This window comes from Zalophus californianus, chromosome 6 (genome assembly GCF_009762305.2).
Source record: "Zalophus californianus isolate mZalCal1 chromosome 6, mZalCal1.pri.v2, whole genome shotgun sequence".
Taxonomy (NCBI): Eukaryota; Metazoa; Chordata; class Mammalia; order Carnivora; family Otariidae; genus Zalophus; species Zalophus californianus.
The window spans coordinates 34,696,545-34,723,578 of NC_045600.1; the positions used below are offsets into that span (position 1 = coordinate 34,696,545).

At 38.1% G+C, this 27,034-nt stretch overlaps 1 protein-coding gene across 11 annotated transcripts in view; it reads right to left on the minus strand.

The window, feature by feature from the left end:
- The window catches only part of FUT8 (fucosyltransferase 8), a 330,956-nt gene that overhangs the window by 12,691 nt on the left and 291,231 nt on the right, over nt 1-27,034 (minus strand). For all 11 annotated transcript variants that reach the window (XM_027571178.2, XM_027571180.2, XM_027571179.2 and 8 more), the window contains 2 exons: nt 14,584-14,830; nt 3,111-3,287 (listed from right to left, as the gene is read on the minus strand). In XM_027571178.2, coding sequence (XP_027426979.1) covers nt 3,111-3,287; nt 14,584-14,830 — 424 coding nt within the window. The remainder of the gene's footprint in view (nt 1-3,110; nt 3,288-14,583; nt 14,831-27,034) is intronic.

The following is a 27,034-nucleotide window of genomic DNA, read 5'->3' on the forward strand; positions in this document are numbered from 1 at the left end:
CTCCACGTTAGCAATGGCTGCCACAGCCAGTGGGATACAGGTGCCAAAATCTCACGGACAAACTCAGTCTTAACTGAGAGAAACCTGAGGTGTAATACCAAGCAGTAAAGCATTAACTGCTCATTTTCACACAGAAATCACATATATAAAGTTAATCTTGACTGCTTTTACAAAAGATAAGCTACCCAGAAAATGGATTCTCCCCTGACTGTGTGAATTCTATGCATCATTTAATTCTTCAGCTCTTCACCCTCTTGAAGCACAGAAGTCTCATAATCACCCTGGATGCTATACACCTTGATGAGAGATTAACTCATGTTTTTGGTCTCCTAAAAAAAGGCAGAGGTTTTATGGTTTGCTTAGGTATCAAAATTAATCCTGACAGGTCTAAAGCAGAGTTGATTCAGAGTAGAAAAACATCTAAGTAAAATAATGAAGGAGAGAAACAGCATTTAAGTTCCTGAGAAAATTTTCAAAATGACTCATAAAATTGGGGCGCCTGGATGTGCAGTCGGTTAAGCATCCAACTCTTGATTTTGGCTCAGGTCATGATCTCAGTGTTGTGAGTGCAGAGCCTGCTTGAGATTCTCTCTTCCTCTCCCTCTGCCCCTCCTGCTTGTGCTTTCTCTCTCTCTCTCTCTCTCTCTCTAAAATAAATAAATAAATCTTTAAAAAATGACTCAGAAAATTAAAATTAAAGGATTTCCAGAGAAGGGGAAAAAAGTGCATAAAATGTTGCTGCTATGTTTATTACAGAATATGAAAAAAAAACCCTGCCTCCTGGACTACCATGGGGAGAGGAGTTACTAGCTGCTGACCACAAAAAGGAAATTCAAACTGTACTATTTCCTGCTGCCAACTGTACTAGAAGGGTTGCTTGTTGTAAAAATACCATGCTGCATTATGGATCAAAGTTGTGAGATGTTCATATCCTTTTATCTAATATTTCCAAGTCCAAAAATCTAGCTTAAGGAAATAATGTGGACAATTTTAAGAATACATCATAGCATTATTTATAAGAGTAAAAAACTGGAAATAACCTAACTGTACAATATTAGGCGAATGAGCAAGCAAGCAACTGCACATCGATACAGGAGATACACAGTCATTAAAAGGGACATTTATGATGATTAAACTTTTAGGGACCTGAGAAAATGGATCCATTGCTGTATTAAGTAAAAAAGAATTCAAATTATTATATACAATATGATCAACTACTAAAATGGGTAACTATATAAACGACTAAAGGGAATAAGTCAACATTTAAGTAATTGTTGCCACTGAGTAATAGGACTGTGGGTAACATATTTTCCTTGCCTGTATACTTACCAACTTCCATATCTTTTAATGAGCATGAATTATTTTGCTAATCAGGGAAATAAGAAAGACAGGAAAAAGCTTGTGATGCTTCAAGAACAAGTAAAAGAGTAGATAAAATTAATATTTTATTATTTTTTCAACCAAGCTACAAATTTAGTGAGGTATTTTAAAATGAAGGAGCATGGTGAACTATTTCTACTTTGTTTCTAATCGGTCTGGATATCAAACTGGAAAAGTATCTGTGAAGATTTCGTATTGTGTTTTGTGCCCAAATGTTCATTTAATCCCTAACTATAAGCATATAACTTGGCTTATGCTTGGCTGATGAATTTCATGGTCCTTTGTGTGTGTGTGTGTGTGAGAGAGTGACAGTGTGAGAAAGAGAGTATTTGATAGAGGGAGACTTAAAAAAAAAAACAACGCAATTTATATCAGGTTAATTTGGATTCTTAGGAGGGAGAAATAGGATTTAAATTATTATCCAATGATTTGGATAAACACCCACAATACAGTCTTCACTTTAAATATGTTTTTCTTCCCAACTCCTATTTGTGACATAAAAAATGGACGAAGAAATAAATAAATAAAATAGTCAAATAGCTTAAATAACAGCTAATGAAATGTTTCCAAACCGACGGGATTGAAATAAACATAATTCAATAATTACTGGGCACTTACTAGAGCTAGGTACTGGGTCTAATGTGCTTATATAATCCAGTGAGGAAGACAGAGGTAAGCAAGTGCTAAACACTGAGTCAGGGGAATGCACAGAGGAGGGAGACTTAGGGATTCAGGCATGATTTCTGGAGTAAATGGTGTCTGAGCAGAACTGAGACTACAGATTCTTCTCCTTCATTTCCTACTTTCACACATTTAATACATCCTTTATTTGTTAATAGTAAATAAAGGCCAATTCTAGGTTCACCTAGATCCTGTGATAAATTCCCAGTTAGGATCAGTGTGCTTTATGTATTTTCTGAACATCCTACATTAACTCTACAGCAGCACTACTCATATTGTCCTCCCACTAGATTAGGAATTCCTTGAAAGCAGAGTATCTTGCGTATCATGGAATTCCCAGCACCTACCATGGTGCCTGAAATATAGGCATGTTCCATAAATGATGGTTACTGTTCAATACACACTAGAAGTTCTTATTGTTCCACTTATGAAACTTGTCTTCTGATTCTTTACTTTCCTTTAATAAAATTTCCAAGTTCCAGAAATTTTTTATGAGATGAAAACTTATATTTTACATATGTTTCAGTTGCCCATAATTGCTAGTAAAGATAGTGAAAGCAAAAAGGTAAGCCCCTGGTGTGTTTTATTTCTAGCAGTCGGTTAGTGTTGTGGACTGAATGTGTGTGTCCCCCTAGAATTCCTATGTTTGAGCTGTGACCCCCAATGTGATGGTATTTGGAGATGGGGCCTTTGGGAGATGATGAGGATTAAATTAGGGTATGAGAATGGCGTGCTCATGACGGAATTAATGCCCTTACAAGAAGAGACAACAGAAAGCTTGCTCTCTCTCTTCCAAACACACAAAGAGGTCATGTGAGTACACAGCAGGATGGCAGCAGCCTACACACCAAGAGAAGAGACTTCAGAATGAAACATACACCTTGCTGGCACCTCAAATATGCTTTGATTATATTAACAGTCACACAAGTACACAGTTGTTTGAATTAAAAAACTGCTAATAATCAGTAGTAATATTATAACAAGAATCACAAGTCATGGGAATTAAGGATTCTTTCAACTGAAAAGAATCCCAGTCTCATCTAACTCACTTTGTTTTTGCCTCCTTTAATAAAGAAGGGTCGTCCGTGGCCAAATATACTCTTCTTTTATCCACTTGCATTCTTCGAGCAAGAAGCTGAAAATGTTCTTCAACGTGTACCATGTATTCCTCAATGGGATGGAAGGCTGCTTCTGTTCCCACTTTGTCTGTGCGTCTGACATGGACTCTGGGAGGGCAGAAGGAGAAAGATTCTGCTGATAGGGTATTCAACTTTATACCGTTATTCATGGTGGCATCATAGACATTTTAAACGAATTTTTCTTTCATTTTGCCATTAGGAAAAAAATATTAAAAAATTCAAACAAATATATTCTAAATATATTTGCATGTTAACACAATACAAGGAGAATTAAAAAATAAGCTTTTGAAGAATGCCTTCTTGTAAGGTAATTGGCATATCCAAGAATAATGGTAAAATAAATGGAAGATTCCAGAGTTATACTCCATATAGGGAGCAAAATACCAACCAGCCCTCCATAAAAACTGGATATAACTTTTTAAGATTTTTGACAACAAATGATACCAAGATTCACAATTACAGAATATTAAATATATTTTTTGCAACATTTTGATGCCAACTTTTCTTTTTCTTCATGATACCCTGTATAGTTACTGTAACTGCCAGCTTGTAGAATTGAAAGTTGTCTGAGGAAAACACAGACCTGCATGGATTCTTCCTATAGCACAATCAAGGCAGGCAAACCTTTTAAAAATTCTTACTATTTTAAGTTCAGGGAGACATTCTAGCCCTTTTGTTGTATGCATAATGAATTTCCTTTTGCTGTTTTTCACTCTGTCAAACACAAGCAGATATTGATCTCCGCTGTCCTATTTTAAAAAAAGCTCTAAAACTGTAAAATTGGGGACAAAGACTTACATTGTCCTGCACTGAATATGTGCTGACTTCCACAGTACTCTCCTCCCATCTTAGTGCTTTCAAAGTAATTGTAATGAAAATAATAATGGTCAGAGTTTATTTTCATAAACTAAAACTCTCCTTAAATTTGCCCTTCCTACATCCCCCCTACCAAATTACTAAAATACTATTCATGTATGGGAAAAAGAAAAAGGTAGATTTGTTTCCCCTTAGGTCACACTATATGGGCAGGCCTTAGGTCAAGCCGAAGGCCAGCGTTTCATTATGAATCTGGAGAGGGTCTATTTTCACTGTAGTTAATCTGATATCTCTGCAGGTATTCTTTCCTTTGCATTCCAGACTATAGTTCAGATGTGAATACCATCATATGAACACCTATTCTATCATCTTTTTCTTCCCACATCCTTCTTAATCACTGCTTCTCTCATGAAATTGGAATTGTTCACTGTGCTCCACAGAGATGAAGTGGGACAGAAAGAACAATTCCACTGAATTTCAATGAAAAGCTTCATGAGAAGAAGCACTATTTGTTACTCATAATTTCATCATGTACTTTCTTTAGCTCTAGCATTTAAAATAGGGGTCAGGGGTCCCTGGGTGGCTCAGGTCATGATCCCAGGGTCCTTGTCGAGTCTGCTTTTCCTTCTCCCTCTGCCCTTCCCTCCCCACTCCTGCACTCTCTCTCAAATAAATAAATAGTATCTTTAAAAATAAACAAAATGGGGGGGGCGGAGCAAGATGGCGGAGGAGTAGGAGACCTAGATTTTGTCTGGTCTCAGGAATTCAGCTGAATAGGGATCAAACCATTCTGAACACCTACAAACTCAACAGGAGATCGAACAGGAGAGTAGCAACAACTCTCTGAACAGAGAAGCGACCACTTACTGGAAGGTAGGACGTGCGGAGAAGTGAATCCGAGGCGATATTCGGGAGGATAGACGGCGGGGGAGGGGCCTCCGCCGGCCGCTTCTGGCAAGTGCTAGAGCGGCGGAGCACAAAATCGGACCTTTTAAAAGTTGGCTCGGCGGAGGGACGTCGCTGCAGTGGCTAAGCGGGGGGTGGAATCCTCCCGGGACAGTGTGGTCTCAGGACCCTTGGGATCACAGAGAGACCGGGGGTGCCTGAGTGCGGCAGAGCTCCCAGGTGTCGGGGCGGGGAAGCCGGCTGCAGATACGGAGCAGAGTCGCGGGCTCTCAGCTCGGAGTTGCCATAAACTGTGATCTGCGGCCCAGTCGGGGCACGGCTCCCCCAGCAAGGACCCAACAAGCAGCAGATCCGGGGAGACTCCCCTTCCTTCCCGGGGAGGAGCGGTGCGGGAACGCACTGCAGGAATCTGCTGGGTTTGGAGACTCCGAGCGGGGTCGGGTGCCAGAGATAGCAACGCTCGATCACAGGCCGGGTGAGCACGGAGTGTGGCCAGAGACCGGGGACACGGGAGTGACTGCTTTTCTCTGGGGGCGCACTGAGGAGCGGGGCCCCGAGTTCTCGGCTCCTCCGGGCGGAGACTGGGATGCCGCCATTTTCGCCCTGGTCCTCCAAAGCTGTACCGAGAGCTTGCAGGGAACAAAAGCTCCTGAGAGCAAACCCGAGCAGCTTGCTTAGCCCGGACCGACAAGGGCGGGGCAATTCCGCCTCCGGCAAAGACATTTGGAAACCACAGCAACAGGCCCCTCCCCCAGAAGATCAACACAAACAGCCAGCAAGCCAAGACCAAGTTGATCGATCAAGGAGAATAGGAGAACTCCAGCGCTAGGGGAATACTGCACATAGATTCATGGCTTCTTTTTTTTTTTTTTTACCATGATTCATTATTTCATCAAAGTTAATTTTTGTTGACTTTTTTTTATTTTTCTTTTTCCCTTTTTCAACCAACATCTTATAAATCCCTTTTTTTTAAAAAAAAAAACTTTTTATTTTTTTTTCATTTTTAGAGTCATATTTTATCCCTTCATAGTGGTTATCCTTGTTTTTGGCATATATATATAAGTTGTTCTCTCTTTAAAATTTTGAGGTACAGTTTCTTCTAACAGATCAAAATATACCCTAAACCACTAGTGTATGGCTTTGTTCTAGTCTCCTGCCTGATCACATTCTTTCCCTTTTTCCTTTTTTTTTTTTCCTTAAATCTCCTTTCTTTTTTCAAACAACTTATCTTACCAAGTCCTTTTATAAAATCTTTTATAATTTTCATCTTTACAGTCATCTTCCATCCCTTCATTGTATCAACCCTTATTTTGTACATACATGTCTTTCTTCCTTTAAAATTTTAGGAGGCACTTTTTTCTAACAGACCAAAATACGCCCAAAATCTAGTGTGTGGCACTGATCTATGCACTAGCCTGATCATATTTGATCATATTCTGCCTTTTTTGAATTGTTTTGTTTTTGTTTTTATCTTTTTTTTCTTTTTTTTTTCTTTTTCTCTTTCTTTTTTCTTTCTTTCCCTTTCTTTTCCCCTGGTTTCAGGTCTTTTCTGATTTGTATACAGTATATTTGCTGGGGACGTTGTAAACCTGTTAGCCTTTTGTTCTCTCATTCATCTATTCTCCTCTGGACAAAATGACAAGACGAAAGAAATCACCTCAGCAAAAAGAACAAGAGGTAGTACCGTCAGCCAGGGACCTACTCAATACGGACATTAGTACGATGTCGGACCTAGAGTTCAGAATCATGACTTTAAAGATACTAGCTGGGCTTGAAAAAAGCATGGAAGTTATTAGAGAAACCCTTTCTGGAGAAATAAAAGAACTAAAATCTAACCAAATCGAAATCAAAAAGGCTATTGATGAGGTGCAATCAAAAATGGGGGCACTAAATGCTAGGATAAATGAGGCAGAAGAGAGAATCAGCAATATAGAAGACCAAATGATAGAAAATAAAGAGGCTGAGAAAAAGAGAGAGAAACAACTACAGGATCACGAGGGCAGAATTCGAGAGATAAGTGATACGATAAGACGAAACAACATTAGAATAATTGGGATCCCAGAAGAAGAAGAGAGAGAGAGAGGGGCAGAAGGTATATTGGAGCAAATTATAGCAGAGAACTTCCCTAATGTGAGGAAGGAAACAGGCATTAAAATCCAGGAGGCACAGAGAACCCCTCTCAAAATCAATAAAAATAGGTCAACACCCCGACATCTAATAATAAAACTTACGAGTCTCAGAGACAAAGAGAAAATCCTGAAAGCAGCTCGGGAGAAGAGATATGTAACCTACAATGGCAGAAACATTAGATTGGCAACAGACCTATCCACAGAGACCTGGCAGGCCAGAAAGGACTGGCAAGATATCTTCAGAGCACTAAACGAGAAAAATATGCAGCCAAGAATACTATATCCAGCTAGGCTATCATTGAAAATAGAAGGAGAGATCAAAAGCTTCCAGAACAAACAAAAACTAAAGGAATTTGCAAACACGAAACCAGCCCTCCAAGAAATATTGAGAGGGGTCCTCTAAGCAAAGAGAGAACCTAAAAGCAGCAAAGAGCAGAAACGAACACAGACAACAGACAGTTAACAGTCACCTTACAGGTAATACAATGGCACTAAATTCATACCTTTCAATAGTTACCCTGAATGTAAATGGGCTAAATGCCCCAATCAAAAGACACAGGCTATCAGATTGGATTAAAAAACAAGACCCATCAATATGCTGTCTGCAAGAGACTCATTTTACACCCAAAGACACCCCCAGATTGAAAGTGAGGGGGTGGAAAACCATTTACCATGCTAATGGACACCAAAAGAAAGCTGGGGTGGCAATCCTTATATCAGACAAACTAGATTTTAAAACAAAGACTGTAATAAGAGATGAGGAAGGACACTATATCCTACTTAAAGGGTCTATCCAACAAGAAGATCTAACAATTGTAAATATCTATGCCCCGAACATGGGAGCAGCCAATTATATAAGGCAATTAATAACAAAAGCAAAGAAACACATTGACAACAATACAATAATAGTGGGGGACTTTAACACCCCCCTGACTGAAATGGACAGATCATCTAAGCAAAAGATCAACAAGGAAATAAAGACTTTAAATGACACACTGGACCAAATGGACTTCACAGACATATTCAGAACATTCCATCCCAAAGCAACGGAATACACATTCTTCTCTAGTGCCCATGGAACATTCTCCAGAATTGATCACATCCTAGGTCACAAATCAGGTCTCAATCGGTACCAAAAAATTGGGATCATTCCCTGCATATTTTCAGACCACAATGCTTTGAAACTAGAACTCAACCACAAGAGGAAAGTCGGAAAGAACTCAAATACATGGAGGCTAAAGAGCATCCTACTAAAGAATGAATGGGTCAACCAAGAAATTAAAGAAGAATTAAAAAAATTCATGGAAACCAATGAAAATGAAAACACAACTGTTCAAAATCTTTGGGATACAGCAAAGGCAGTCCTGAGAGGAAAGTATATAGCAATACAAGCCTTTCTCAAGAAACAAGAAAGGTCTCAAATACACAACCTAACCCTACACCTAAAGGAGCTGGAGAAAGAACAGCAAAGAAAGCCTAAACCCAGCAGGAGAAGAGAAATCATAAAGATCAGAGCAGAAATCAATGAAATAGAAACCAAAAGAACAGTAGAACAGATCAACGAAACTAGGAGCTGGTTCTTTGAAAGAATTAACAAGATTGATAAACCCCTGGCCAGACTGATCAAAAAGAAAAGAGAAATGACCCAAATCAACAAAATCATGAATGAAAGAGGAGAGATCACAAGCAACACCAAAGAAATACAAACAATTATAAGAACATATTATGAGCAACTCTATGCCAGCAAATTAGATAACCTGGAAGAAATGGGTGCATTCCTAGAGATGTATCAACTACCAAAATTGAACCAGGAAGAAATAGAAAACCTGAACAGACCTATAACCACTAAGGAAATTGAAACAGTCATCAAAAATCTCCCAAGAAACAAAAGCCCAGGGCCAGATGGCTTCCCAGGGGAATTCTATCAGACATTTCAAGAAGAATTAATACCTATTCTCCTGAAACTGTTCCAAAAAATAGAAATGGAAGGGAAACTTCCAAACTCATTTTATGAGGCCAGCATTACCTTGATCCCAAAACCAGACAAAGACCCCATCAAAAAAGAGAATTACAGACCAATATCCTTGATGAACATGGATGCAAAAATTCTCACCAAAATACTAGCTAATAGGATCCAACAGTACATTAAAAGGATTATTCACCACGACCAAGTGGGATTTATTCCTGGGCTGCAAGGCTGGTTCAACATCCGCAAATCAATCAACGTGATACAATACATTAACAAAAGAAAGAACAAGAATCATATGATCCTCTCAATAGATGCAGAAAAAGCATTTGACAAAGTACAACATCCTTTCTTGATCAAAACTCTTCAGAGTATAGGGATAGAGGGTACATACCTCAATATCATAAAAGCCATCTACGAAAAACCTACAGCGAATATCATTCTCAATGGGGAAAGGCTGAGAGCTTTTCCCCTAAGGTCAGGAACGCGGCAGGGATGTCCACTATCACCACTGCTATTCAACATAGTATTAGAAGTCCTAGCCACAGCAATCAGACAACAAAAAGAAATCAAAGGCATCCAAATCGGCAAAGAGGAAGTCAAACTCTCACTCTTTGCAGATGATATGATACTGTATGTGGAAAACCCAAAAGACTCCACCCCAAAACTGCTAGAACTCATACAGGAATTCAGTAAAGTAGCAGGATATAAAATCAATGCACAGAAATCAGTGGCATTCCTATACACCAACAACAAGACAGAAGAGAGACAAATCAAGGAGTCGATCCCATTTACAATTGCACCCAAAACCATTAGATACCTAGGAATAAATCTAACCAAAGAGGCAAAGGATCTGTACTCAGAAAACTATAAAATACTCAGGAAAGAAATTGAAGAAGACACAAAGAAATGGAAAAACGTTCCATGCTCATGGATTGGGAGAATCAACATTGTGAAGATGTCAATGCTACCTAGAGCAATCTACACATTCAATGCAATCCCCATCAAAATACCATCGACTTTTTTCAAAGAAATGGAACAAATAATCCTAAAATTTGTATGGAACCAGAAGAGACCCAGAATAGCCAGAGGAATACTGAAAAAGAAAAGCAAAGCTGGCGGCATCACAATTCCGGACTTCCAGCTCTATTACAAAGCTGTCATCATCAAGACAGTATGGTACTGGCACAAAAACAGACACATAGATCAATGGAACAGAATTGAGAGCCCAGAAATGGACCCTCAACTCTATGGTCAACTTATTTTTGACAAAGCAGGAAAGAATGTCCAATGGCAAAAAGACAGTCTCTTCAACAAATGGTGTTGGGAAAATTGGACAGCCACATGCAGAAGAATGAAACTGGACCATTTCCTTACACCACACACAAAAATAGACCCCAAATGGTTGAAAGACCTAAACGTGAGACAGGAGTCCATCCAAATCCTAAAGGAGAACACAGGTAGCAACCTTTTCGACCTTAGCCGCAGCAACTTCTTCCTAGAAACATCGCCAAAGGCACGGGAAGCCAGGGCAAAAATGAACTATTGGGATTTCATCAAGATAAAAAGCTTCTGCACAGCAAAAGAAACAGTCCACAAAACCAAAAGACAACCGACAGAATGGGAGAAAATATTTGCAAATGACATATCAGATAAAGGGCTAGTATCCAAAATCTATAAAGAACTTATCAAACTCAACACCCAAAGAACAAATAATCCAATCAAGAAATGGGCAGAAGACATGAACAGACATTTCTCCAAAGAAGACATCCAAATGGCCAACAGGCACATGAAAAAGTGCTCAACATCGCTTGGCATCAGGGAAATCCAAATCAAAACCTCAATGAGATACCACCTCACACCCGTCAGAATGGCTAAAATTAACAAGTCAGGGAACGACAGATGTTGGCGGGGATGTGGAGAAAGGGGAACCCTCCTACACTGTTGGTGGGAATGCAAGCTGGTGCAACCCCTCTGGAAAACAGTATGGATGTTCCTCAAACAGTTGAAATTAGAGCTACCGTTCGATCCAGCAATTGCACTACTAGGTATTTACCACAAAGATACAAATGTAGGGACCCGAAGGGGTACGTGTACCCCAATGTTTATAGCAGCAATGTCCACCATAGCCAAACTGTGGAAAGAGCCAAGATGCCCATCGACAGATGAATGGATAAAGAAGATGTGGTATATATACACAATGGAATATTATGCAGCCATCAAAAGGAATGAGATCTTGCCATTTGCAACGACGTGGATGGAACTGGAGGGTGTTATGCTGAGTGAAATAAGTCAATCAGAGAAAGACATGTATCACATGACCTCACTGATATGAGGAATTCTTAATCTCAGGAAAGAAACTGAGTGTTACTGGAGTGGTTGGGGGTGGGAGGGATGGGGTGGCTGGGTGATAGACATTGGGGAGGGTATGTGCTACGGTGAGCGCTGTGAATTGTGCAAGACTGTTGAATCACAGTTCTGTACTTCTGAAACAAATAACACAACATATTTTAAGAAAAAAGAAAAAGAAGAAGATAACAGGAGAGGAAGAAAAGGGGAGTATGTCAGAGGGGGAGACGAACCATGAGAGATGATGGACTCTGAAAAACAAACTGAGGGTTCTAGAGGGGAGGGGGGTAGGGGGATGGGTTAGCCTGGTGATGGGCATTGAGGAGGGCACGTTCTGCATGGAGCACTGGGTGTTATGAACAAACAATGAATCATGGAACACTGCACCAAAAACTAATGATGTAATATATGGTGATTAACATAACAATAAAAAATTAAAAAAAAATAAAAATAAAAATAAACAAAATGGGGATCAGTAACTTCTATACATATGAAGACTAAGACACAAGGGAAGATGTGGGGTGGGACATATGAAAATGAAAATGAAAATAAAAACAAATAAGAGCTGTAACAAAAGAGGAAGAATCAAAGGAAGAGGAGCAGCTGGGGTAGTGGCAGAGTACTACTCATCAATTTTCTCAATTCTCCAAGTACTCCTGAAATTAGGCCTGAATCAAGAATTTGAGAGAGGAGCATTATGGTTTTTAGAGAAGAATCAGGATGTTAGGCCTGTGAAAGGTATTAGAAGTCAATTTAAGTCTTTCATCAGATAGTTAAGGAAACTGATGCTTCTGAAGACATTATCAGTGAAAAATATGAAGACATACAAAGACAACATAAGGCAAAGGGAAGCTGGTTTCTCTCACATACATTTCAACCTAGTTGTCAGCAAAGTAAAAGTTGTATACTTGCCTTTCACTACAGCTGCCCCTTCAACAACGTAGGTGTGAGTGGTGTGGGTCCACTTGTACACAGACTTTTTATAGTACGGTACTGTAAATTATTTTCTCTTCTTTATGATTTTCTAATAACACCTTCTTTTCTCTAGCTTACTTTATTGTAAGAATACAGTATATAATACATATAGCATAAAAAATAAGTGTTAATCGACTATTTATGTAATTGGTAAGACTTCCAGCCAACAGCAGGCTACTTATTAGTAGTTAAGTTTTAGAGGAGTCAAAAGTTATACATGGATTTTCAACTGCATGGAGGGTGAGCAGTCCTAACCCTGCATTGTTCAATGGTCATCTGTATTAGATATCAAGCTCTTTTGGAGCAGGGAATCTGATTTTATTTATTTCCAACAGCACCAAATACAATGAATAAATGAATGAATGTTGGGTGGACACACAAATCTAATTGTTTAGTAATATGTGAATAGAAACCTTAGATGCCATCTAACTTAGTTTTTTCAGTTTTAAACAAGGAAAGAGTGGCAATCAATGAAGACCCAGAATTATCAAGTACATTGCCCAAACTCACATAATTTGTTAGTGGTAGAAGCTAGATGGTACCCCCAGATTCTTGAATTCTAGTGTCCTTCTCTTTCATTACGGCACACTACCTCAATGTACAAATAATTATCTGTGGTACTTCAATTTTCTATATTTGGCCAACTCTTAATATGATGGATGGTCCATGGACAATTAGGGTAGCTTTCTGGTCTGCAGGGAAGCTTCCAAGCAAAGTTAAAATGGGTCTAAGTCTTGGTTTTGCCTTTATTAACTCTGGAACTTTGGGCAGAAATTTTCTTTCCTTTAGTTCCTTACCTGTAAAACGGTTACCTCTGCCCACTTCACAGAACTGTGTTATAGGATCAATGAGATAATGTAGTTGAAGACATTTTGGTAATTTAATTACTATACTGTTATCTTTCAAGATCCTGTTCAAACACTGAATCTATGAAGACTTTCCTGAGCCAGATGGAAGTACATTTTTTCTTCCCTGACCTCTCATAAATACCTCTTAGGGTATTTATCACATTCTACCCATGTAATGTTAGCTGGGCATGTGTCTTTTCCAATAGACTATAATAAGCTAGAAGAAGCCATTAAAAAAAAAATCTCTGTCCCTCACAGTAGCAGGTATTCAATAAATGTTCTGCAAATAAGTGAATAAATCAACACATGTATTAATATTACTCAATAGCTGACTTTATCACAAACAGTATAAGCTACAGAATGCCACAGCCTAGCTTACAAGTTTATTTTCAGGAATTATTTTAGCATCAGTCTCTCTGAAAGGTAGTAATATTTTACAGTACTTTTTTTTCCCACTGAACTAAAATCTTTTTATCCTCCTTATCATATCATCACTTTTAGGGCAGGTTATTACCTTCCCTATTTTACAGATGGAAAAATGAAAGCCCAATACCATTAATAAGTTACTTGGTCCAGAATTAGGAAAAAGCCAGGGATACTGGCCAGGTCACTTAAGTCTCAGTCCAGTATTCTTTCCATTAAGCAAAGAAAATTTTCCCAAGCTCTGAAATCTGGCACCGGGACTCAGGAAAATTCTTCTTCCCATAACTTTTTTATGTATGTTTACAGGAGCATATACTTATGAGCAAAGATGCTCCTTTGGATTCTCCTTGGTCATAGGATTTCCTGATACATCTCCCTGAAGATAAACATGAGACTAATTGCATATGTACATGATAATTCCCAAGTGGGCCAAGAGATAATTTTAAATAATAATTTTAACATTATCTTACACTATAAATGTCCTCTTATATTCTCAAAAACAGCTTCCAGGACAGAAAAGAGAACAGAACATCAAAAAATGCAAAATAATCACCAGTGGTAATTAATGAAGCCTAAAAAAAGTACAAAAGAAAAGCTATAAATGTGACAGCTTCATCTCATGGCCTTGTTAGGATAAGACAGGAGTCATGTATGACATCCAAAATACTCTCAATAAAATAAAATTTTGCTAGCTTCCCCAGGAGACAGGGTTTAATTTCAGAAATATGGGTTTAATATATTTGTTGAATGAATAGACAAGCGAGTGAAGGTAACAAAGTATGATGACTCAGCTGTTCTAATTGAACAAAGGAAAAATGATCTCCCTGTGACCTAAGGTAAACTCTGGAACATCTGTTTTTGGGTGGGGCTCTGAAAATTAAACTATGTATCATAAAGTTTACAATATATTGTAAACTATACATATCTCTGCTACTACATATCATTTTATGAGGACTATATCAGATTCTTACCCAATAACTGGATGTTTGAAGCCAAGCTTCTTGGTAGCCTCTTCTATTTCCTTTTCCAGCCAAGGTTGTGGGCGGATCAAGTATTTGACAAACTGGGACACCCACCACACTGCAGGGTCGCCGTGGACTCGTACGAGCCGATCTGCGAGGTCTTCAGGTACCGCCAAGGGTAAATACGGTGGACGGGGGTGCAGACTGTCCACAATGGGGAGCTCAACCACCTGAACAGTTTTGTCCTTCACTTCACCTGCGAGGATATCAAAACGTACCATCACCACACTGCTTTCCTCATACAGTTACCATTAAGAAGACCTCACTCCAGATGCTTTCACCCTTAGAGCAAGGCTGAAGCAGTATTATAATTCTCACTTTATAGAGGCAGTTAAGTCACTTGTCCAAGGTACTGGCACGGAAGTGACAGAGCTGAATTTCACATTTAGGTTGGTCTGCCTCTCAAGTCCGTGGAGTTTTCTCTTTTTTTCCTGTCATAACATAGCTGCCGTATCAACACCTCATGCCCCAGACAAGGATGTGTCTGGCACTCAAAGCATCTAGTCAGAGAATAACCGTATTGCTAGTGAACACAGCCAGCAAGGCAAAGTTCTGTTTTTTTAATTGTTGTGAACTAGACAATAAAGTGTTCTCCAAACTTCCAGACTGTCATAGCAAATGGCTAAAAGAGCACAGTGATACTAGAGATACCTAAAGATTATAATTATAAACCACACATTTATATCTTTTAGAAAAAAAACCAGATAATTCTAAAGTCTTCTTTTTTCTTGGCCAAATTGTCTATTTTATTTTAATTATGATAATAATATAATCTATGTTGATCATTTACCTGGATATTAATTTAAAGTTAGAACAGAGATTAGATACTAATTTTTGTAGATGATGATTAGTTTCAGAATCCAACTTCTATATCATTGTTATTGCTGTTCTACCAGTTTTATAAGGCAATGAGATGAACATCCCAAAATGGGATAAGCCAGGGACTTTAGAATTTACGTATTGAAGTCCACATAGTAATAACGAGAAGACATAAAGACATGAGGCACAGAAATTTCACAAATATAAAATGTACTGATTTAAATTTCAATAACAGAAAATATTAACCCGAACATACAAAATGACTCCACTTAAGATGTTGTCATTGTGCATAATGAATTAGAATCACAGTTTATCACTGGACCATTAAAAAAAGAATGCATTTGTAGAGAATAAACCTAGAATACATTTAAAATGTATTTACCAGAATGGAACACAGTCCTCAGGTTGTTTTTTTTTTTGCATATATGCAAAATGTTTTAAGGTAAATTACATGACCTGGGAAAGTAATCACTCAAACCAACTGCATGATTATTAGAAAGTCAGTTGGCCTAACTAAAAATTAAAAATGTCTGGTTAATATTCTCTCTCTCTGATATGTAAGACTCATTTCAGTATTCTTAGAACGAAGCCCTTGAAACATGACACTTGTTGCACGAATAAATGGCAATAAAAAAATTTACCAGTATTGCAGTTCACCTAGGGTGCCAGTTAAGAAAGAGGTGGGCACCAAAAAAAAAAAAAAAAAAAAAAGGAAGAAAGAAAGAAAGGAGTGGGCACCTCTATCAGATGAGAAACTGTAATTAAGAGTGTATGGGGAAAGAGTGAGCTACATTTTATTTATTTTTTATTTTTTATTTTTTTTTAAGATTTTATTTATTTATTTGACAGAGAAAGAGAGATAGTGAGAGAGGGAACACAAGCAGGGGGAGTGGGAGAGGGAGAAGCAAGCTTCCCATTGAGCAGGGAGCCCGATGTGGGGCTCGATCCCAGGACCCTGGGACCACGACCTGAGCCGAAGGCAGACGCTTAACGACTGAGCCACCCAGGCGCCCCAAGAGTGAGCTACATTTTAAATTAAGCTCTAATAATCTCCCTAAGGCAAGGGAAACTGGGGTGCTTTCTCTGATATGGACATGATAAGAGATGTAGTACATGAATGAGAGAGAAAAAAAGGAAGGGAAAACAGTTTTTTTTATAAAAAAGAGAGAAAGAAAGGAAAAATCTACCCTCTCCTATATGACCATAAACAAAAGCAAAATTAATAGGGCTACCTTCCTTTTGTGATTTCTTCCTAACAAGGTTATTCTAAATGCTCTGTGTAACTAGCTCTGTCTTTCACTTATATAGAAGTATTACCCTTTCTGATTGCTCCAAGGCCTCAGCTTTCTTACAGCTAGTCCTGTTGACAGCTTTCAGATATAAATGAAAACTATGCCTATACCTTCAAGATGGAGAATTCAGTTTATTTTTGTTGATTCGTTGTTCATTCATTCATTCATTCATTCAGTTCAGATATTTATTGAACACTGCTATATTCCAAACACTGTATGAGGCAGAGTATACAACAATAACATGGTGCTTGCCTTCCAAGATTTCTAGTTCAAAAACCTCTCCCAGAACTGACTGCTTTCAGTGAAAGAAAAATAAACAAAATAAAACAAAACATCATCACCAAAAAACATGCTATCAAAAAGATATCAATACTCAACTGCCTAGTAAAATATTATGAATTTATCATTTTCATTTATATAAAAATAAAAGTTTAGCTTCCTCAATAATGATATATTTCAAAATAAATGAAAATAACATATTACATATGTTATATAAGAAGGTTCCTTTTTTAACTTGGTTTACCACCTAACATTTTTTATTCCACTGGTCTACATATTCAAAAGAATTTAAATCTGGAATAGATCCTAGAGATAATTTTGTTCAGTGTTTTCTAAACTTTAGTCAATTATGTATGAACTTTATAATTTTTACCATATCTATGCACTATCTGTACTGTTTAATGTTTTAAAAATTCATTTTAAAACTTGCATGAATTTATTTTAAAGATGGCAACTAAATAACTTCACTGAAAACAAAACCATATTATTAAATTCTATACAGATACTATTCCCCGTGAACGGTTCTGAGCCCAAGCCAGATTTCTATTTAAAAAGATTATCAGAGATGTTAAAGGGGTATAACTGCTTTTTCCCTTACATCTCCTATGAGTTTGAAACCAAATGAGAGACAGAGAAGAATAAAATGGCAATCAAAGTATCAGCTTGATTACTATAAGGATAAACTACAGAATGTGGTTCTTTGTTTTGGATTTTTGGCCTTATGGGTTTCCTAATAGTTCCCACCCAGCCCTAGGCAGAGTTTGTCAACCATGGCCTATTACACAGGGGAGGAGGAACATGCCTTCTGAGAGGGGGCTGTACCATGAGAGAAACCAGAAAGGGCTGTGCCTCACACATTTGGTTCCTCCTCCTAAACTCACCAGTTGTATACTACTTTCCTTCCAAGTGGAAGGGAAATGGTAGACAGAAAGAAGCAAAAAAGCACTTCAGTACTTTCCCCTTGAAGGAATGGAATTCACTTCTCTTCTATAGAAACTCTTGAGGACTGTGATTCAACAGTCTTACACAATTCACAGCACTCACCTTAGCACATACCCTCCCCAATGACCATCACCCAGCCACCACATCCCTCCCACCCCCACCACGTATTGAATGGAGCACCAGGTGTTAAAAGCAAACAATGAATCATGGAACACCACATCAAAAACTAATGATGTAATGTATGGTGACTAACATAACACAATAAAATAAAAAAACAAAACAAAACAAAACTCTTGAGGAATAGAGGATTTCCAGTACCTATTCCTACCCATCTCCACCCCCGAACAATTATCCAGTGTTAAAGAACTATTAAAGATATCTTGATATCAAATTGAGAATTTGCCTGGCATAATTAGAAAGACTGAAAAAGAAGTAACTTTCTCAACTATGCGATTCAATGTTTATTTTAATCTTTTATCAGGAAATTGTCTGAAATTGTCTCATATGCCACTTAAATTAATCTCTAGTAATCTGTGGTAGGTTCAGAGTTTGGGAAACACAGATTTACTTAAACTCCCTCATTTCACAGAGGAAATAAACTAGAGAGGTTAAGTAAATTTCTCAAAGGTAATAAGGCTAATAAAGGGCCAGGATTAGACTCTATCTAGTGTTTACTGCATTATTTACATTACATTCTGCTTTCTGGAACCTAGATATTTCAAAGCATTTAAGTATGTCCCCTTTTGATCAATCAGGAGTGTCCTGCCATTCTATTAAGACTTTATTTAGTGTTGGGAAAAAAAAAAAATATCCTTCCAGCATCAACCTTCCAGCAAGAGAATGTTCTGTATGTATAAGTCATACAAAAAGATTCTTTGGAAAGAATCAGAGCAAGCTAGCCTAGGTATTACACAACTGACTGCCTAGTTCAACTTGAACTGATATGGTCATTATTATTTCAGACTCATTTTCAAGACTACCTCTTCCTGTTGCTAATTGTTTTGTAAGGTCATTCTCTTTGCTAAAGGCAGGGAAGACTCAGTAGGCTTGTTAGTACACTTACAGCCCTCTGCCAGTAGCATAGTTAGCTCTTTGACAGGATCTCCAGAGCTGCAGGCAAGTATCTCTAGAGAAGCCCTCTTCCCTGCTGCTCAATTCACAGCAACCCCATTTTTTAAAGCATTACTCTGTTATCATTCCATGTGCCATAAGACAGAGACACTAGCCCTGGAATTAGTCAATTAGAATTATTAATCATTAGTAGATTCAACAGAAAGGCCTTAACATCTACCATGAATGAACAGGTTCTGCTATAATGAAAAATGTTTCAAGGGTGGAAAGATTTGGGGTCCTAGTCCATGAGATTTCTTTGCATTTACTGTCTCTTCAGTTGCTACTCAGTGACTGTATCACTCTGACTTGTGAGAGAAACAGAACTTAAGAGGAGAAAATCTCCTGAAGACAGAATTCATATATAAATGGTCCAAATAAAGAGGTTTGGAATAGGGTTGCCAGTTGGGAAAAATCTCCAATAAAACATCACTATCTGCAACTTAAATTTCACTTGGGAGGAGGAGGGGATTACAGGCAACACTTTGGTAATTCTGAACCAAAAAAGCTATCTGCTTTCTGGTCTCAAGACTCCTAAGGAGATTTCCTTCAATATCCACATTATGTCCAGACTCCCCTCAAATAGGTACAGATGTGTATAATGAGGTTTTAATTCCCTTTCTAAGGGTTTCCTTGAATGGTTACAGCTGGTAAATGCCATCATACCCAAGAGCCTTTCCAAAGACTGTGCCCACTGCTGAGACTCACGGCCCTACATGAGGCTGGACCAAGGGAGAGACATCAAACAAATATGGTAAAGCAAACGCCTATTCACACAGCATCTTGACTACAGTGCAGAGCAATTACAAGTATGGGCTTTGGAATGACAAAAACTCATGTTCAAATACTCTATCACGTAACAGCTGTGTGACTTTGGGTAAGTTGTATTTAACTTCACCCCAGTTTCTTCATCTGGAAAATGGCATTGATAACAGCACTTTTTTCATCTGTAAAATGGGATTAATTATAGTATCTTATTCATCGAGTTATTTTAAGGATGAGATATTACATGGAGAAAACTGAGCACAATGCCTGACACATAGTAATTCTCAAAAAAAATATTAGTTCTTTACCCTGGGATCAATTCTGCTGAACAATTCTTAAGAAGCTAGCTAGAGTTTGGTAAAAAAGAGATTATGTGCTAAAACATCATATTTTTTGGAAAAATAATCAAAGTTCCCAATTTCAGTGAGCCAAAGATATACTCCCAAAGGAGTATAGAAGATACACACCCAAAGTAAATCTTATTCATACTGTTTACCATAGGCAATAGAATAATAGGCAGCTTTTAGGGGTGCCTGGGTGGCTCAGTCGTTAAGCGTCTGCCTTTGGCTCAGGTCATGATCCCAGAGTCCTGGGATCGAGCCCCGCATCAGGCTCCCTGCTCAGCGGGAAGCCTGCTTCTCTCTCTCCCACTCCCCCCTGCTTGTGATCCCTCTCTCGCTGTGTCTCTGTCAAATAAATAAATAAAATCTTAAAAAAAAAGAATAATAGGCAGCTTTTATCTTTTCAAAATAATAAACAAATGTTCACACTGAAGGGTAGTGACTCTGGCTATCTGAAAGCTCTGACATCCTATCATCACTAAATTGACTTGACCAAAATTCTGTTCTACACTGAAAGCATAGAATGACAGTAAGTTGTCTAAACTAGTAATATGTATTACAGCAAAGAATTTGTATGCTTAAATTAGATATACAAAGACTTTCTGGACTTCTGGGATTTACATGCTTTAACACTGTGTGGCCCAAATATGACTGCTTAAATTCTTACTAAACTCTCTGAGACTTGTTATGGGAGGTACGAGTAAAAGGAGATCAAGACTGAAAGCTAACTAGCTGTGGTGAGACCTCCAGAGGCACTGGGGGAACCTTCTTGATTTTTACTTGGACACAGTAAGATGGGACATAAAAAAAAGTCACATAAATGTATGAGGTCTATTCTTCAGGATTTTTAACAATGATGACATTAATATTTATATCTTCATTTAATGACTGAGCTCTGTTCTCATTTAAAATATGGAGGAAAGATATACTATTAAAAGTGAACAGCTGGGCTACTTTCCTTTTATTTTTCAACCACTGCGGCTGATAGAGATTTCTTCTTGAACTTGAATGAGCAACTGTCGCCTGCCATATGAATTCTATCACTGCTCTACTTAAGCAACAACTCAAAAGACTTATTACTGCCAGTTTGAAGCCTTCAACCAATTGAGTAAGAGTTCTAAATTCAATCATATGAAACAAAGTGCAGTGTTAGCAACATTCTTAAGAATTAGCATATCACACTATGGGAATGATTGTGCAGCATTCTTATGAGGTATTTTCTGCTTTTACTAGTACAGAAATGCCTTGCAAAAGCAACCAGACTCATGGTTCACCGACCTCAATGTTATTCTGACAGACTGGATACGGGAGTAAAAGAACGGCTAATGGAAAATATGTAATATCTTAGTGAGTTATGTAGTTCAGGATAAGGCAGGCAGGACAGTGTCAAAAGAAAAAAGACCGAAGAGATTTTTTGCTTCACGCCACTGAACAGAAGGCTCCCTGCAGTCATTCTGCATGTTTCTGAAACAAATTTAGTCATTTAACTTTTATATACATATATGTTACTTTGCCAAGATTCCAGACAGTCCATAGACAGCTTGCTCATGAATGGGACAGTGTCAACAGTTTCTCTGATGATTCACATTGCATAGGCCCTATAACTCCATGTAGAGATTTGGAAGAGTGTTCTGGTTTTTGTTTTGTTTTTTAATAATTTAGTACTTTTTCCTAACTTAAAAACTCCTTCTAATCCAAGGGATCCCAAAGAATTTTAGGATAGCTTTTCTCATGGGGAAAAAACAAAAAAATAGAGGAATGAAAAGCAGCAGAAAGAAAGATAAGGCTTAATTTCATCAAATTATTAAAGAGCCAAAACCCAAACTCTCTTTTTCCCATTCTCACTACAAAAAAAAAAATAAAAATAAAAAAAAATTGCAATTCCACTTTCATATTCCTCTTACTCCTTCACCACAAGTCACTCCCCTTGAAAGAAATAGGCAGGAGGAAGGACCTTCAGGTAATAATAGCCTTTTATCGCCTGAGATTCCTGAGAGAGATGACTGAGTCTACTGGTGGCCACCAGGATCTCACAGGATAGAGCTGTCAGTTGGCATGCTGTGTTCCCTTTTGCTTTGGGGGAATTTTATAGCAGCCTTTGTGATTAGCACTTGGTTGGAGTTAAGAATATAAAGTTTCCTGTTGGACTTACAGTTCCTTGTGATTTTTCTGCTAAATTATCATTCAAATGATAAATCAGGAAGGCCTAATTTGAGTTTTCTGATAATAGGGTATAGGTCAATCCCAATACCCTAAAAACATAAGAATTATAACTGGAAATTCTGGCTACCCCATGAGAGAAGAAAATGAAAATATAGTCATGTTGGAAGAAGAAAATCCTAACAGTTAAGACTTTTGTGAGCTATGAGGAGAGAAGACAACCAAATCGAGTGTAGTAACACCATGCTAAAGCAGTCCACAAATTGCTGACCAAACAAACATCTTGCCTACTAAACTAGGGATTGGGGTAGCAAATCTCCCTTGTTTTTTGTCTTGTTTTGTTTTGTTTCAGGAGTACAGGTCTGTGATTCTCTCCCTCGCTGTGTATGCCAACCCAATCCATAAAGTACCAGCAGCTCCAAAAGTTGCCCTGCCACCATTTCCACCTTTAGCATGCTGCCATCTCAGACTACAGAATCTGTGTTCTCTCCCAGCTGCCTTGGCTTCCAATGCGGAAGAAGAGACAAGGGACGGGGCACAGCGTTGTGTGTCAAGCCGCAGCTCCTGCTGTCACTGCAGCCATTGGTCTGTTCCAAGTCGGCTGACCCTCCCCTTCTCTCCTTTTCTGGGTTGTGTTAGGTCTCTAGAGTGAAGAGAGCAAATACTCTACAATCTATAGCCTCTGGTGGCATAGCTCAGATAAATACTGTGAAGACATTACTCAAGGAGTGGCTATATTTTACTCTTTCTGGTTTAATTGGGGGAAGAGCAGGGGACATCCCTACAGGAAGAGAAAGAACTCTGAGGCAAAAGGCATGAAACCTTAACTAACAGAGCATGGAAAGGGGAGGAAGGAGGAAGATAAAAAACAAATAGGGCAAGGAGATGTCTGAGATAGCGAAAAGTAGTCTTTTGCTTGTTAGTGCTTACAAAAGACAATACTTTGTACAGATTTGATATTTCACACTCCGGTTCCTATGACATTTATCATTTATACTTAAATCAGGGACAGCACCACCACAACCCTCTTGAGAACCTGGACTAGAATTTGCCAAGGAATACTTCTGTCACTCCCCTGCCATGGTTAGCTATGGTTTCTTGTCATCTGCAACACATTTTTCAACCTGCAGAGAGTTATCTATCAATAGGCCCCAAAGTCTTACCTCTTAAATCTCCAAATCAGAAGCTACTATTTTACCATAATCATATCTTTATCCCAAATCATAAAGATTTTGGCAGGGATGAGGGTCCAGAGTCTGTTCTTTTCATATACTTTACTCCTCTTCAATGACCCATGCACGCTATAAGCCATTTCTAAAATAGCCCCTGCATCCATCGCCTCCCTGCCTCAGCTCCCTGTCAGCAACTTTAATTAAAGGCTGACATTTATTGAGCACCAACTACATGCCAGGTAATACACTAAATCTTTTCCATACATTATCCCAATTAATCCACAAAGTCTTTATGAGGTGAGTACTCTCTTATCCCCATTTTACAGATGAATTTAAGTAACTTGTTCAAGGTCACCCAGCTAGGAGTCAGAAACAGGAGTCGAACCCAGACATCATTCTGACTCCAGAATTTGAAGTTTTACACCACCTTACTCCATCACCTTAAAGTTTCACAGAAAGCAGAATGACTCTACAAAGACTGTTGAATCACAGATCTGTATCTCTGAAACAAATAATACATTATATGTTAAAAAAAAAAAAGAAGAAGAAGAAGATAGCAGGAAGGGAAGAATGAAGGGGGGGAAATCGGAGGGGGAGACGAACCATGAGAGACTATGGACTCTGAGAAACAAACTGACGGTTCTAGAGGGGAGGGGGGTGTGAGGATGGGTTAGCCTGGTGATGGGTATTAAAGAGGGCACGTACTACATGGAGCACTGGGTGTTATATGCAAACAATGAATCATGGAACACTACATCGAAAACTAATGATGAAATGTATGGCAATTAACATAACATTAAAAAAAATGACTCTACATGGAATTTTTTAAAAAGGAGGGAGGGGTGGGGCTCCAGGTATGAGTAAGGTAACACCAATGGGTAAAGTCCACATCTCTCTCTACAGCAGGCACTAGATCAAGGAATTTAATATTAAGTAAAGGACACAGGGGCGCCTGGGTGGCTCAATCATTAAGTGTCTGCCTTCGGCTCAGGTCATGATCCCAGGATCCCGGGATCAAGACCCGCATCGGGCTCCCTGCTCTGCGGGAAGCCTGCTTCTCCCTCTCCCACTCCACCTGCTTGTGTTCCCTCTCACGCTGTCTCTCTCTCTCTCTGCCAAGTAAATAAATAAAATCTTTAAAAAAAAAAAAGTAAAGGACATAAACTTCAAACACTGATCACATATACATACAAAACAATTAGACTGGCTAAACAAAACAACTTAATTCACTGTCATTTGGGGTTCATACTGAGATCCCTGAAGAAACAAAAATAATGGCTAAAGACAGATTATCTCAAATTTAAATAATTTGTATGAAACATTTAGGGTGCTTCTGAGTCAACTTAAAGCTCCTGGTTAAGAGTTAATAATACCTTCATAATTTGATTGTAAATAGAATATGAATTAGCCAACCTATGACAGTCTTATTTCCTCATAATTATACAATAGCCCTTCCATGAAAGAGAAACAGCTTACTTCAGAACAAAGAATCTAAAAAGCAAAGTTATCATAAAGAGATTTATTAAACATGTATACCACTCTCATCTACACACTTATTTTCAACTATTAAACATTAAAGCAAAAATATTTTGCAGTCTAAAATATGTCTGTTTTGGGGGTGCCTGGGTGGCTCAGGCGTTAAGCGTCTGCCTTCGGCTCAGGTCATGATCCCAGGGTCCTGGGATCGAGCCCCACATCGGGCTCCCTGCTCTGCGGGAAGCTTGCTTCTCCCTCTCCCACTCCACCTGCTTGTGTTCCCTCTCTCACTGTGTCGCTCTCTGTCAAATAAATAAATAAAATCTTTAAAAAAAAATGTCTGTTTTTAAAAAATAATTCCACCTTTAATTTCTTAAATGGTATATTAGTAGATAAGTAAAAATGAACGAATTTCAATTTGCTCCTGAAGACCTTATAAATTGAAGTATCTACTTCTGATATTATCATCCAAAATTCAGGATATAATAACAGATGCTATCCAAAATGAATCACAAATACAAATATTTTATATTTTCAGAAACAAATTTCAGCCTTGATTATTATAATAATGAACTTTATTCATGTCAGTGGAATTTCTAAAAGATTAAAAAAGATCAGAGAAAGGACTTTAAGAGGTGATACAGAGTAATTTTTAAGTCAATTCAATAGATCATTTAGTTGAACATAAATGAAAGGGGACAATCATAACTGTGTTTATATACTAATAAATTCATTCAGTTAAACTACTACATCTCAAGAACAAAAAGAAATAATATTTAGAGGGATGGAGATCTTCCAAATGACAACAGGATGATTCTTGTCTATCCTAAAAGAGAAGAAGTGAGAGTTATATGTTCCAAGCATATAAAATTATGGGAGATTTAAACAAGGTGTTCAAGAATGTGTTCACCAAATCTTAGAATTAGGGATCTTTCACTGGTGTTTGAAAGAAGCAGTTTAAGAATAAATAAAGTCTAATTTTACACAGAAGGTAGAATTCTTACAGAACTCACTATCCCAAGAGAAGATAACTTAAGCCAGAAATTATATTTGAGGTAAAATATGAATGTTCATACCATGACACCATGGATGACAACTATATTTCCTATAAAATGTCATTGAGAACTACTGTAAATCAGAGTACTTAACTGGATTAATCAGTGTTATGACCCCAAATGCCCTTCTTAGGCTTCAATGCACAGGAAATTATATATATCAGATAATAAGACTATGTTATATTTTGGCTCTAAAGGATGCTTTTTCTTTGTGTACCAAGAAACCATTATTTCTTTTCCTTGCAGTATGGAGATAAGAGGTAAAACATAAAAACATAAAAGGATAAGAGGAAGAATAGAATATTACTTCTGCCTGATGATACGGCTTGCTTGGTCAGAGTAGAATATAAAATTCATAATATAAAGGATATTGGAGTTCTGAAGCTAGTACTACATAGTTGTTTTGTTAGAACAAATCGTGTACATGACTATTTCCTCTCACCAATATCAAGCAACCAAAAAATACTTATTGAGAACTGTTTTAGCCAAGGATCACTGGTTGCAAAGAATAGAAACCTAGTCAAATTAGCTCAAGTAAAAAGGAAATTACCAAAAGAATACAAGGGAATTTGCCAAGAAAAAAAGCAGGAAGTACAACTGTATGTCAGGAGGTGGGAAATTTGCAATTCATACCATGTCTTTGTGGCCACATGGTCTGTTTGGGTCAGCAACACCCTCCTTTTTGCCACCTGATTCTACTCCTGCTCAGGGCCCATCTTGTAGACATCAGCTTCAGTCTACAGAATTTAACAACTTAGTCTTTCACCCTCAGATAAGCTAGAGTCTCTGTCTTGTAATAATACTAACATTTACTGAGACCATGTGTTGGGTACTGTACATAATGCTTATAAACATTATGCATGTCACTTAGATACAGTTGACTGATGATATTGTCCTGTTCAACTATATCTTTACTGATTTTCTGACTGCTGGTTCTGTCACTTTCTGATAGAGTAATGTTGAAGTCTCCAACTATACTCTCTATACTT